The 14,707-nt window shown below is 35.7% G+C and overlaps 1 protein-coding gene and 1 pseudogene across 1 annotated transcript; both read right to left on the bottom strand.

Moving 5' to 3' along the window:
- Positions 1-854: 854 nt before the first annotated feature.
- On the bottom strand, positions 855-2,579 carry LOC113664045 (annotated as a pseudogene).
- Positions 2,580-2,637: 58 nt separating this feature from the next.
- LOC113664042 (granzyme B-like) lies at positions 2,638-5,078 on the bottom strand. Its single transcript, XM_027179639.2, has 5 exons — positions 4,934-5,078; positions 4,680-4,827; positions 4,319-4,478; positions 3,971-4,228; positions 2,638-3,540 (listed from the first exon to the last, which is right to left on the bottom strand). Exons 1-5 carry the CDS (start codon positions 4,980-4,982, stop codon positions 3,391-3,393), a joined length of 765 nt encoding a protein of 254 aa, XP_027035440.2. The 5' UTR covers positions 4,983-5,078; the 3' UTR covers positions 2,638-3,390.
- Positions 5,079-14,707: the final 9,629 nt, after the last annotated feature.

Raw genomic sequence — 14,707 nt, 5'->3', positions numbered from 1 at the left:
TGGTACTAACTCTTTGTGCAATAGATGTTAGTGCATGAGGGTACTTTAATTCACATGTTCTGGACATTTTCAGAGTGTTACCGATGATCGATATTTAACATCGTTTCGGCGGTTCTTCAGCACAGATTAGAGCCAGAACCTCTTGTGGCATTATTTGGAGTTGTTCCAGAGGAGTCATGGTTGTCAGCATCAAAATCCTTGCCTTCTCTTCTTTGTTAGCATGTAGGGCAATCCTACTAAACTGCAAAGATTCCCTCTTACCCACAAATATTTAATGGAAAATTATGTACTGTCTCTACTTCAAAAAATTACATAACAATTCATCAGAAAATTCATCAGAAAAACACTTATTTAAGATGCTGTGCCCTGTTTTTGAATATGTTAATCAATTTAAATAATGCCCTTTTATTGGTTGATTATTTATTTATTTATTTATTTATTTATTTATTTATATTTTATAAACACCTGTTATTTCTATCTATGATCTCTTCTCCAAAGATTTGTTGGTGAGGGTTGGGGGTTTGTTCAATGTGATTATATATTGAAACATTTCAATAAAAATATTAATATAAATTTTTTATCCGACAAATTTTCTGTCTATGTAACTAAGTGTGTACAAAGTGTGTGTTTACAACACATTAAAGAGGCTTGTGGCTTTTTTCTGTTCTTGTCAAACCCTCTCCAATGACTTCTTTACATTAGGCTTACTAGTTTAGATTTACATTATTTTATTTAAATTTTATCCTTTATATTGGGCACTATATGTGCATAACGTATTGTGACAACTAGCATTTTCTTACTAATTTTATAAAATAATGCAAATGTGAGATATGCACAAAAGATGAGAAAACACATTTCATGTTTGCAATGTACATTTTATTGTGATTGTTTCACTTCCATTTTTTGATTATGGTTACTTCGTTTGTGTTCTTTCTTTCTCTATTATTGCTTTATTTTCTTATTTATCTATTCAGGAAAGTGGGAGAGCTTCATATATACCTCTGGATACTTAAAGCGTGAGCAGTGGTCACGTTCGGTATATGCAGCTAATCTTTGTGGTTTATTTCCACAGATAAGAAGACTCCCTGAATCACCCTGCAGAAAGAGGACACAATATAAAATTTATAATAAACAGATTTTCAGGAGTTTATAGTAAGTTTATTTGCTGACATACCATAATATTAAATAGATCAATAAATAGAAAAATATAAAATTAGTTGCTGTTTAATAAAAACAAATTTGCTGGAAAAAAAATTGTGTGCTAGAGGAATAAAACAGCTTAGACTGTGCGTTTAATAGAAGATAATAAATAATAACTTTTAGGTTGTAATTACACATCATTCTGTCAATTATTATTATTTTCCTTTAACAGCACCTCCCATCATTTTCTAACTTTTCTTGTCCAACATTTGCAGCAACTTTTTTATTTAGAGATTTACTGTAATACCTTACAAAAAGCACCTCTTCCATTAGTAGTACAGATCATACTGTTTGTGTCAAAGTCATCTTTCCAATGCTTCTTGCACTCAGAGTTATCTTGCATGGTGAGATTAACCTCACGTAGGACTTTTGATGTTCTGTTCTGATCTTTCCTGCCCCAGCCAGCTATTGAACATATCATATTGGCTGGAAGGTTCTCGTTCTTCTCAGGAAGTTCAATGACTTGAACACCGTTTTTCAGCTTGGCTTTGGACTTCAGCTGTAACAGATTGTTTAAATAGTGTTTGAGGTCAGAGCTGGTTTGTACTAAATGACCAGAAGTAAATGTTTTGAAAGCAGAAAAAAGTACCTTCAGTAGCATGATATCATTTGGAAGTTCATTGCTCTTGTAACAGGGATGCTTGATGCATTTCTACACTGTGATCCTTTGCTGTTGGGGCTCCTTTCGACTGATGTTGTGAGCTCCTAATTCCACTTCCAGCTTGACCTTTCCAGAGCATTCAGTGTGACTAGTTTCACAGAATATGCATCACATATGTTGAAAGATACTACAATGCTTCTCTATGATAATGTGAGCAGGGCAAATGCTGCAGTTACAGTGTCATAAATTTTTTCTACGTTTACTTATTATATTATAGGACTACACATTCAAAATTCTAGCGTAAAACTGTCTTTAAAATGATACAAAACCCCAAAACAACATACTTTGCACAGTGAGCTGTAGTTAGCACATATTTTTTTTATAAGCATGCCACCACACACGTGCATTTTGTTAATCTGAACAGACATCATATAGGGTCGGGAGTGTGGAATCACTTCCATTCTTCCAATTATACCACTCTCCATTGTGCCTGAGAAAACAAATAATGGGATATATTCGTAAGATTAAAAACCTTGTACTCTTTCAATTACAGGTTTAAACCATTAAAAAGCAACAATTACTTTTTAAATATGTAATGCAGAATACATTACCACACAGGTGGAGGACAGAAAGTACAAGGAGAGAGATGTTGAAGAACATGTCTGTAGTACACCACACTGACAGAGCTGTGTGACGGGATTGCTCTCTGTTACATTACGAACCTCCTAAGGGCGTTGAAATCTTCCACACTTGGTGCACAAATACACAGTAGTAGTACATCCACCCCCCCCCCTAAACAACAAAAACCCACCCCTGCCCCTACCCACACCATTCAAAAATACACACACACAAATTTACACAACTGAATTTTCACAAATGAACCAGTTCAAAGGTTAACTCCTGCTTGATTCTTAACACTACTATAATTTTGTTTAAATATGTTTTTTCCATTTATTACTTCACTTCAACAGCAACATAAGCTAAAGGGGCCAATTATGCAGATGGTACTAGAAAAGAAAATAATAAATAGCAGTGGGCAGATTAACTGCTTAGGATGAACAAGAGACTCATGATGAACCATCACAGAACATAAAAATAGATATTGATCAGAAAATAATTAAATATGTGAAATAGAATCGCAGAACTAAATAAAAATCTAAATAGAATTTTTATGATTTTTATGATGTTTTATGATGTTTTATGATGTCAAAAAATGACCATTTTGCTAATTCTGCAAGGCATATGTAAATGTATGACCTCAAGTTTGTACAAAACACAAACTTTTTTTTCCTGTTATGGTCAAACATACCACAATGATATATTTGCATCTTTCTTGAAACTAGATTAGATTTACATTATTTTAATTCAATTTAAAACTTTATGTGTAGAAATATTTGTTCATAACTTATTGTGACAACTAGCATTTTGATTTTCTTACTGATATCGTAAAATGATGCAAATGTGAGATGCAAAGAAGAAAAATGGGAAAACACATTGCATATTTAAAATGTTTATTTTATTGTGATTGCTTTTACTTCCATATTTCCAATTGTGATTACTCGTGGATACTTCCATTGTGTTAACTCTCTCTAGTGTATTATTTCTTTAATCCATGGAAGAAAGTAGGAGAGCTTGATATATACCTCTGGATGCTGAAGGTCTAAGCAGTTGCCAGGGTAGGTATATGCAGCTAATCCTTGTGGTTCATTTCCACAGATAAGAGGACTCCCTGAATCACCCTGTAGAGAGAGCAAGCTATTAGTAACAAATAATTAACAAGAAAACAATAAAATTAAATAATTAATAAAAATAAATAAAACAATAAAAATTAATAATAATTTCATTTTTGGAACTGGTTATAGCTGTTGCACAGTAAAATAATAAGTTGATTTGCTGACATACCACAATATTAAATTAAACTATAAATAGAAAAATGTAAAGTGAGTTGCTGATTAATAAAAACAGATTTGTTAAAAAAAATAATTCTGTGCTCAAAGAGGAATAAAACAGCTTGGGCTGTGTGGTTATTAGAAGATAATAAATAATAACGTTTAGGGTGTAATGACACATTACATGACACTGTTAGTTATTATTATTTTCCTTTAACAGCACCGCCCTTATTTTTTTTCATTTTAGGCTAAAGTTTTATTTAGAGATTGACTGTAATACCTGACAAAAGGCATCTCTTCCATCAGGGGCAGTACAGATCATGCTGTCTGTGTCAAAATACTGTTGCCAAAGCTTCTTGCACTCAGAGATATCTTGTACTTTGAGCTTCACCTCTCGTAGGACACTTGATGCAGCGCTGTTCTGTTTTGTCATGCCCCAACCAGCTATTGAACATATTTGATTGGCTGAAAGGTTCTCATTCTTCTTAGGAAGATCAATGACTTGCACACCGTTTTTCAGCTTGGCTTTGGACTTCAGCTGTAACAGATTGTTTAAATAGTGTTTGAGGTCAGAGCTGGTTTGTACTAAATGACCAGAAGTAAATGTTTTGAAAGCAGAAAAAAGTACCTTCAGTAGCATGATATCATTTGTACGTTCATTGCTCTTGTAACAGGGATGCTTGATGTACTTCTTCACTTTGATTCTCTGCTGTTGGGGCTCCTTTTGACTGATGTTGTGAGCTCCTAGTACCACTTCCAGCTTGTTCTTTCCAGAGTATTCAATATTACTAGTTTCACAAAATATGCATCACATACATGTTCATAGATACTAAAACACAAGCTTCTGCATGATAATGTGAGCAGTGGAATGCTGTAGTAACATTGTAATACATTTTTTCTATATTTACTTACTATATTATCTGAATACACACTCAAAATATTAGCAAAAAGCTGTCTTTAAAATTGTAGAAAACCCGAAAACTACATACTCTACACAGTGAGCTGTAGTCAGCACATAAGTTTTTTTGATAAGCATGCCACCACACATGTGCATATTGTTAATCTGAACAGACACCATATAGGGTCGGGAGTGTGCTTTCACTTCCATTCCTCCAATAATACCACTCTCCATTGTCCCTGAGAAAACAAAAAAATGGAACATAGTCATGAGATTAAGAAACTTGCAATGTTTCAATACCAGGCAACTATAATGTTTATTAATATGTAATACAGAATACATTACCACATAGATGGAGGACAGAAAGTACAAGGATAGAGATGCTGAAGAACATGTCTGTAGTACACCACACTGACAGAGCTTTGTGACAGGATTGTTCTCTGTTACATTTCAAACCTCTGATAAGCCGCCCAATACCCCCACCCCGCCACACACATACACATCATACAAAAGAATCTTTTGTGGGGTTTGAGGAAGTAGAAATTATTCCATAAGAAAGTAGAGGTAAGTGGAAAAAAATGGTGAAGACAGTTACAGATGAGATGCATATTTAGCTTGAAGCATTTCTTTTAGATTTATTTATTTTATTTTATTGCTTTGAAAATATAGTAATGTACAGTGAAATTCAGATTAGCTGGTACCTCTACAATATTTGACCAAGCTGGCATATTTACAACAAATATTATGCTAAATTATTATGCAGTCAGCACATAATCATGTCGAATAAGAAAACCCCCACACTTGTGTTTATTGTTTATTTGAACAGACACCATACAGGGTCGGGAGTGTGGTTTCACTTCATTTCCTCCAATAATACCACTCTCCAAAGCCCCTGAGAAAACAAAACATATGCAGATGGTATTATCTAACAATATCCAATAACAATAAAATAACTAATGTGTTAACAACTGAATTTACATTTGCTATTGTTTTGTATAAATTATTTTTTTTCATTCAGTACTTCACTTCAAAAACAACATAAGCTATTAACATGCTTTCCAAAAAACAAAATAATAAATATTTACATCAGTCATCCTGTTCAAAGGTTCTACACCTCTCTTGGTCTTAGTACTGTATATTATGCTGTTTTCTTCAGCATCAGTGAATATTTGCACCTTTTGTAATAGTTGTGTCTGAGTGCATCAATTGTCCTCAGTGTGAAAAATACATCATAAATTCATATAGTCCTGTTGGAAAGGGGCCATTTTGCAAAAGATACTAGAAAAGAAAATAATGAATAGCAGTGGGCAGATTAATTGCTTAGGATGAACAAGAGACTGAAGGAGAACCATCACAGAATATAAAAATAGATATTGATCATTCAGGTAACACACAGGATTAAGATTGTTAACTGTTTAACTGGTTTACAATGCATGCACAATGTTTAAAATGTTGCACAATGCATGCACAAGCAAACACATACACAAAGGGACCTTTTTGTGGGCTTTGAGGTGGCAGAAATGACAAAATGAAAGTAGAGATGAGTGGAAAAAGTGTGGTTTGTGAAGTAACACCACTAAAGAGCTGAAAGAAGAGCTGAAAGACTTCTTGTGTTTATTTGTGTGCGATTGTCAGAGTAAACCTGCAGAATAAGATTCAGTTAAGGTGTGTTTACATACATTTTATGCACCTTCTTTCCAGTTAAACATTTACATGTTTAAATAATGAAAATGTACAAAGCTGATGAAGACACACAGCCTGTTTTTTTCTTCAAGATTAATTCATAATCACCCAGAAACTTGTTCTGTATTCACTTTTCACAAGCCACATAATACTTGCTGATGCAATTAAAAATAAAAATTATAAATCTCCTATATCATATATTATAAATCTGCTATTTGCTATATTAGCAATCATATTTTTGTAACTAAAGTTCACATAAATATAGACATAAATACAGCAACCTTACCATTGCAGCACTGTTAATGTATTTCCTCATTACTTTCTCAAAAATTCATTTAAATGTCTCCATCAGTAAACAATGGATAACAAAATAGACTTCATTTATTTCTAACTAGAATGTGTCTGGAATATAACTAGAATGAATTTCCTTGTTACACAATTGTACTTTTTTGATCATATAGTTCACAGACATAGAAAGGAAATAGTTTTTAATCACAATTTATTAGGGCTATTATTTTGTCATGAGGACCAGTTAATCAAAAGCATCCCAAATGAGGGGCCAGAGAGATATGGCTTGCACTATGAGTGATGACACAATTGCACCATTTTAACATGCTTGTTTTTTATTCTGAAACTGCATAACAAACCTCAGTGCATTGTACAACAGGCTTTTTCTACAAACATATTCAAAATGTCCTATTTTGAAAGGCTTTTTTCTGCATTCAAATGGATAAATTAGAGAGCTATATTGCATCTATTTAGAATTTAACTCATTTAACTGAGACTGAAGTGCAAATTAAAAAGTTTGCAGTGTTTTTCCATGGTATTTTTTTTGTCATAACAGTAGTAGTATGTTTAGTTTGGGGGGTGGGGGGGCATAGAAGCCTTTATTATCGCACATAAACATTACAGCACAGTGGAATTCTTTTATTCACATATCCCCACTTAGGAGGTTGGGGTCGGAGTGCAGGGGCAGCTATGATACAGTGCCCCTGGAGCAGGGAGGGTTGAGGGCTTTGCTCAAGGGCCCAACAGTGACAACCCAGAGCCTTAACCACTACAGCACTACAGCAGCCATTTCAATAATTTGCAAACATCTCGGGAAATCTGGTGTATATGTTGTCTGTGCAATGCACATACAGTGGTGCAGGTGCAGGCTGTGAGGGATGTGTGATTACTCGTTTTATTGCATCCATGTGTGAGAATGCCGATTCGGACGTTTAAGTAGAGCTAGGGTAGTAGAGACGGGTTAATGTTGTTTCACCAAACTAACTGTTATGTTAAAAAAATAAATAAGTAAATAAAAAACGGAAGGAAAAAATGAACAGAAGGAATTATACTAACAAAAGTCATTGTCCTGTCAGTCATCGAGTCTCACAGGAGAGGCTGCTCGCGCCACTCGCCTTACGTCACATGACTCCTGCTCTGTGCTGCGACTGCAGCTCATGCTGAATGGAACACACACGCTAGGGTTGTCACCTACAGAAATACAGAAAAATAAGGGACGCCTGCCGCAGCGGTGCCACACCCCTCGGGGCCACTATGACCACAGTCCCGATGGCGTGCCAGTGGCGGTATATCATAACTTAAAACATGTATTCATAAAAATATTAAGATTGATACCAATGGACATTATAATAAGATATCTGCTATTGAAATCAGTGTGAACAGATGCACTTAACTTAAGTGGTCATATTGAATACACAGCTATGACAATAATAAATATACTCCAACAAAGTGTGACTGAGAACACAAAAAAAAGCTTTTGGAGGAACTTGTGAGATGTGAACCATATTTTATTAACTTATTATTAAATTAACAGATCCATAACTTAGTAATTATAACTTGCAAAAGATCTTACATGAACATCATGAACATAATATCAGCAGAGCCGGATTAAATAAATGGACTACACTAGGCAGGCTGCATTTTTGCTCCATCGGTTATTTATGAATTGAAATCTGAAACTTACCAAAGTTACTACTCACTCACTCACTCACTCACTCACTCACTCACTCACTCACTCACTCACTCATTTTCTACAGCTTATCCGACCAAAGTTACTAATAAAAGTTAATTCACATTTTACATAGCCCAGTCTTTAGTTACAAATTGGTTATGTTGTATATTAAACAGTCTATTTTGTATATTAAACAGACTATTTTTTGATATTCATTATTTATACGTCATTACACGGCTCTATTTAATGCTATTAAATTATCCTCATCCACTGGGACTAGGTAGCTTGTTAATACCCTTTCTGGGTATAGACGCTGCTGCAAAACGATATTTGGCAGTGGATGTATATCAGTGTATCAGTGAATATCAGAGGACCAGATGTAGTAGTGTGCAGTATTGGATCACGTCAGGCCTACTTTCTTTTATAAGTGTACTTCTTGTCACTCCGTGCAGCGCTGAGAAGCTGTTTGTCTTTCAAACTCTGTCAAAAGAACCGGCGAGGCGGCGTCCCGCCCTCCTCTGACTCTGATTGGCCCGTAACCCTAAAACAAACCAATCAAACCAACGATGGCAACGAGTATTATCCAATCAGGGCAGAATAGGACACGTCTCTGCACAATGCGGGTGGGGTGATTTGCATGGGATGCTGTACAATGTGGACCTACGTAAAATACGGGACAAATCGCGTCCCGTATTGATTTGATACGGGACGCGTCATTTTGCCTGTAAATACGGGACGATTCCGTATTTCACGGGACGGGTGGCAACCCTAACACACGCTTCACTTCGTAATTGTAGGGAATAAACTATTTATTATAGAGATGAATTTTTAACACAAAGCACTTAAAGATCTGGAACAAATTACCGGGCTAGTGCAGGGCTATTCAGTTGGTGGCCCGGCACTATACACTCTCACCCAGATGAAGATGGCTTACCTTTTGATAAATTTCCCTTTTAAATGTTTTTTAAAACATATTGTTTTGTGAATTTATATATTTCTATTGATATCAAATTATAAATAATATATTTGTACAGAAAATGCAAAACTAGCTTATCTGAGATATAGCAAGATTTAGTGGCAGTGAACATACTTATTTCAAGTAATTACTTGGTGATTACTCAAAAATTTCTGAAGAACACAAAAATAAATGATACAGTTTTCTCCAAAATACATTTCTAATAAAATTATTATTATTCATAGTTGGGATTTTGATGGAGCCTTTTAATATTCAGTCAGTTTAATTAACACTGACACTGGGCATCATTTTGGACTGTAAAATAAACAGAGCATTACTAATAATGAAAAGGAAAAAATATACAACCATTAATATCAGTCTAACAATTTTCTAGCACTGGCATACTCTGGCACTTTACCAAAGTGAATGTGAAATTTTCACAGACAACAACCTAGACCCTATTTTTATACTAAAAAAAGAAAATGGAAGGAGAACTTGACTAAGAACTGCTCAATACTGGCATCTTGACAGCATGAACACCTGACTAGACAGAAGTACCGAAAAGAAGAGAGAGACAAAATTAGAAAGAAGCATGAGTCATGAAACAAAACGTAACTCTTATACTCACATTTTGCACCTACTGTACACCTACTTTCTCCAACCCAATACCTTTTACCATAACTGGTCACTCTTTCACCCACACAAAACTCTTACACACTTTAGGTGTTTTCGTAATCTTGTCATAGAGCATAGTAATAACAGTGAATTGCTGACAGCATTGATGTGGAGTGAACATGAGAAACATGTGGTCAGTAATATTTTCCTAATGTTTCCATAAAGGTAATCTACATTATAAGTATATAGTAAATCTACAACAAGACTCAAGCATTTCTCCCTCTCTTGGTGTGTGTTTGTGTGTATTTCAGTTCTACACTGTCCGTCTGTGTATACTCAAATACTAAAGAACATTTAAATGTGGTTCAACAATGCTAGATTGATCGCACACGTCAATAAAGATTGATCGCAGAAATCTCTTGATTCAAACAAACATACGCTATAATGTATATTAATTAACCCTTTACAACAAAAATGTTGTAAAGGGTACCAAATAAAGTTTTTTCGTCTTGTAAGAATTAGAACATCTTTGCTGCCAAGAAGTCCAATATGGAATATTTTGTGTAGTATAAAAGATTCACAGTACCTTCATTTTGCTTTTTGTTAATAATGTTATACCTATGAAGATAAATAAATGTCTTAAAATATGGCTCTCATGCATTAAGGTGTTGCAGTAGGTAGCATTACTACCTGACAGCTCACAACACCTTAGATTCTAAACTCTGATTATTGTCTCTTTAGCTTTATATAGTATTTTAGTATGTAAATAAAGAATTGGCTTCCTGCAGGTTAGAGACACACTATCAAGAAGCTGTGACCTACAGGGTGTTGATGAAGGTGTTGATGAAAATTGGACTAGTGTTGGTTGAGGAAGGAGAGAGATCTGAGAGAGATTAGTGACTGCAAAGTGCTGGTAGGAGAGCGTGTAGACAGACAGCATCGGATCATGATATGTAGGATGTCTCCGTTGGTCAGAAAGATGAGGAGAGGGAAGATAGACCAAGAAGACCAAGTGATGGAAGTTGAAAAAGGAAAGATGTTGTGAGGAATTCTGACAGAAGCTGAGACAGGCTTTGGGTGGTCAGAAAGAGCTTCCAGATGACTGGGAATCTACAGCAGAAGTGAACATTGTGGTGGAACAAGGAAGTTTCAGAGGAAGAGGCTAGCTAAATAGAAGTGGGACGTAGAAAGGATCAAAGAAAATAGACAGGATTACAAGGAATCACAGTACAGAATGAAGAGGGACATGGCAAAGGTGAAACAGAAAGCATACAATGATCTGGACTTGACAACAGACTTGATACACTGAGAAGGATTAGTGAGACAGAGAGATAGACATGGGAAGGATGTACAACAGATAAGCATAAAGATAAAGATGGAGATTGAAAGGTGCTAACAGATGAGGACAGTGTGCAGAGAAGATTGAAGGAATATTGTAAGGAGCTGATGAATGAGAAAAATGAGATTGAAAGATGGGAGAGAGAGACGAAAATTGTAGAGCAAGAAATAGCAAAAATGAGATAGGATGGGGTGAGGAAGGGTCTGAGGTGAATCAAGAGTGGAAAGGCTATTGGTCCATTCAAGTTCATTCAAGACATTCAAGTGAAGGTGTGGAAGTGTCTAGGAGAGACAGCAGTGGATTTTCTATCTAGATTTTTTAACTGGATTTTAGAGCGTGAGTAGATGCCTGCAGAATAGTGTTCTAGTGCCAATCATTAGGAGCAAGGGTGATGAGCATAGTTGTAGCAAGTGGTATAACACTAACAGAGGTATAAAGTTGATGAGCCACACATTGAAGCTATGGGAAGGAGTAGTAGAAGCTAGGCTAAGAAATGGAGTGGGCAGCAGTATGCCTTCATGGACAGGTTGACAGATGAAGTCAGGCAAGAAACGGTTCACGTTGACAGGTAAAGAGGGCATGAAGTTACTGTGAGTTACTGCTGTGAGTGTAGAAACAGGTGATTTGCTGTGGTGACCTCTAATGGGAAAAGCAGAAAGTAGAAAGGAAGGAATACCTTGGTGGGCCACTCTCAGATATCCCATGGAACTCTGTTCTTAAGTAGGTCCACTCATAATCTATTAAACATTGCCATTCTCTCTTTCACTTTAAAGTAGTGCACAGAGCTCATATATGCAAAGTTAAATTAGCCCAAAAGTTTCCTGGTACTAGCTCTTTGTGCAATAGATGTTAGTGCATGAGGATACTTTAATTCACATGTCCTGGACTGGTTCAGAGTGTTACCGATGATCGATATTTAACACCGTTTAGGCGGTTCTTCAGCACACATTAGAGCCAGAACCTCTTGTGGCATTATTTGGAGTTGTTCCAGAGGAGTCATGGTTGTCAGCATCAAAATCCTTGCCTTCTCTTCTTTGTTAGCATGTAGGGTTATCCTACTAAACTGGAAAAATCCCCTATTACACATAAATATTTAATGGAAAATGATGAAATCAGAAAATTCATCAGAAAAACATTTAAAATTCTGTGCCCTGTTGTTGAATATGTTGATCAATTTAAATAATGCCCTTTAATTGATAGATTTTTTTAAAATGATAAATTTTACTTTTTTTTTTCATTTTTTTTTAAACACCTGTAATTTCTAGCTATGATCTCCACTCCAAAGATTTGTTGGTGAGGGTTGGGGCAGTGGTGTAGTCTACGTGATACGCAGGTATACGCCGTATACCCACTAGGAAAGGCCAAGGATTTCCGTATACCCACTTAAAAAGCATGAGGATACGTAACAATATCGTTTTGTGACAGAACTTTCATTCATAAATTCACCCCGTCTGTGTTGCGAACACAGACTGTGGTTGCGATTGCGAATCACTAACGTTTTTGGACCATTGGGGTTTCCGTGGCCTGTGACCTGATCTGACGTCACCTACCAAGGAGGAAAATGAATTGCTTGGTGGTGTTTTTTGGTGCAAATTTCAAATTAACTAACTAATGTAAAAGAAGATATGAAACGAAAGCAGACTCAAACTACACTCTTTGAGTGTTTTCGGAAGCCTGCGCCTAAAGCTACAGCAGCTTAAGCCCGAGTACAAACGTATTTGGAAAGCTTTGTAAACTACCAGTTCATTCAGTTCATAATATTCTGCAATGAAAGAGTGTTGGTGATAGAACTGAACAAATGTTTATTGTTCACTCTTAAATGTACATTGAAAATTGATAGCTGATAAAACCTGTGCTCCAGGTCCAATATTCATATAACATTTAAGGCTAAATGTAGCTCTTAAAGGTATAGTTCACCCAAAAATGAAAATTGTGTTACTTTTCTAAATATCATCTTTTGTGTTAAACAGAAGAAAGAAACTCATACAGTTTTGGAACAAATTGAGGGTGAGGAAATAACACAATTTTCGTTTTTGGGTGAACTATACCTTTAAGAGCTACATTTATGCAAGGCAATTTTATTTGTATAGCACATTTCATACAAAGAGGTGATTCAAAGTGCTTTACATAGAAATTAGAAAACAATTTATAAGGGAGAAATATATATATATATATATATATGAAAAATAACACACGATAAAATAATAATAAAAATAAAGAGCATTTAAAGAAAATAAATGTGATTTTAATAAAAACAGTTTAAAATGTGTTAAAAAGAATAAAACAGGAGTAAAAGTGATTTGGATAAAAAGTGCAGTCAATGTGAAGCAGCACAGTGCTCATTCAGTAAATGCAGAGTAAGGGTGCTTTCACATCTATAGTTCGGTTCATTTGGTCCGGACCAAAAGCAAATAAATGATACATTGTATATTTTCAGCAGTTTTGGTTCCTTTTCACACCACACTGATCGTTCTGTTCCGCACCAGTTGAAACGAACCAAAATGCAGTCATGTGATAACATCCACATCACTCATTGTCCACATGTATTTCCTAAACTGCTTCTCGATTGGTCAGAGGAAAATACAGCATACAGTACACCATGGAGAGACGACTGCGCGCTGCAATTATGTTCGTGGTTGTAATCTACTACATCGCTTGTATACAGCATTCTATGCAAAGTCTTAATTTTCAGAATGAAGTGCAGATGCGGCTTTAAAATATAATTTCAATGCACTGCACCAAACAAGCAATCGAGCTCTGGTACGATTCAACCGAACTAAAGAAGGCGGGTGTGAAAGCACCCTTAAACAGATGTGTTTTTAATCTTGATTTAAAAGTGTCTACTGTTGAAGCACATCTGATCTCTTCTGGAAGCTAATAACTAAATGCCGAAGCACCTTGTTTTGAGTGAACCCTTGGTATCTTTAACTGACCTGATCCTAATGTTCTGAGTAGTCTGCTTGGTTTCTATTCAATTAGCATATCTGTAATGTATTTCGGTCCAAAGCCATGAAGTGCCATGAAGTGATTTATAAACGAGTAACAATACTTTAAAATCTATTCTAAATGTAACTGGAAGCCAGTGTAATTACCTGATGACTGGAGTGATGTCAGATTTTTTGGTTCTGGTCAGAATTCTGGCAGCAGCGTTCTGTATGAGCTGCAGCTGTCTAATGGTCTTTTTGGGGATCCCAGTAAGGAGTCCATTGCAATAATCCACCCTGCTGGTGATGAAAGCATGAACAAGTTTCTCTAAGTCCTGCCTTGAGACAAAACATCTCATTTCTGAGATGGTAGTAAGCTGATTTGCTTATCGCTTTCACATGACTACTGAAATTAAGGTCAGACTCTAAAATTACACCAGGATTTCTGACTTTATTTTGTGTCTTTAGACCCCTAGAGTCAAGGTGTGTGTATTAACCTTGAGAGTTTCATCTTTATTTCCGAATACAATGACTTTGGTTTTGTCGTTGTTTAACTGGAGGAAGTTTTGACGCATCCAACTGTTAATTACATCAATGCACTTACATAAAGAGTCGATGGGGCTGTAGTCATTAGGGGACAGGG

The sequence above is a fragment of the Tachysurus fulvidraco genome, chromosome 6 (genome assembly GCF_022655615.1).
Source record: "Tachysurus fulvidraco isolate hzauxx_2018 chromosome 6, HZAU_PFXX_2.0, whole genome shotgun sequence".
Classification (NCBI taxonomy): Eukaryota; Metazoa; Chordata; class Actinopteri; order Siluriformes; family Bagridae; genus Tachysurus; species Tachysurus fulvidraco.
This window is presented reverse-complemented; position numbering and strand designations above follow the sequence as displayed.

Bases quoted from the DNA above. Each gene is read 5' to 3' on its own strand.
- LOC113664042 (XM_027179639.2), bottom strand. From the start codon at position 4,982: ATGTTCTTCAGCATCTCTATCCTTGTACTTTCTGTCCTCCATCTATGT. The intron at 4,479-4,679 runs GTATGTAGTTTT...TTGTGAAACTAG, and splicing joins ACTACAGCTCACTGTGTAGA to TAATATTGAATACTCTGGAA. The intron at 3,541-3,970 runs GTATTACAGTCA...CTCTCTCTACAG, and splicing joins GAAGAGATGCCTTTTGTCAG to GGTGATTCAGGGAGTCCTCT.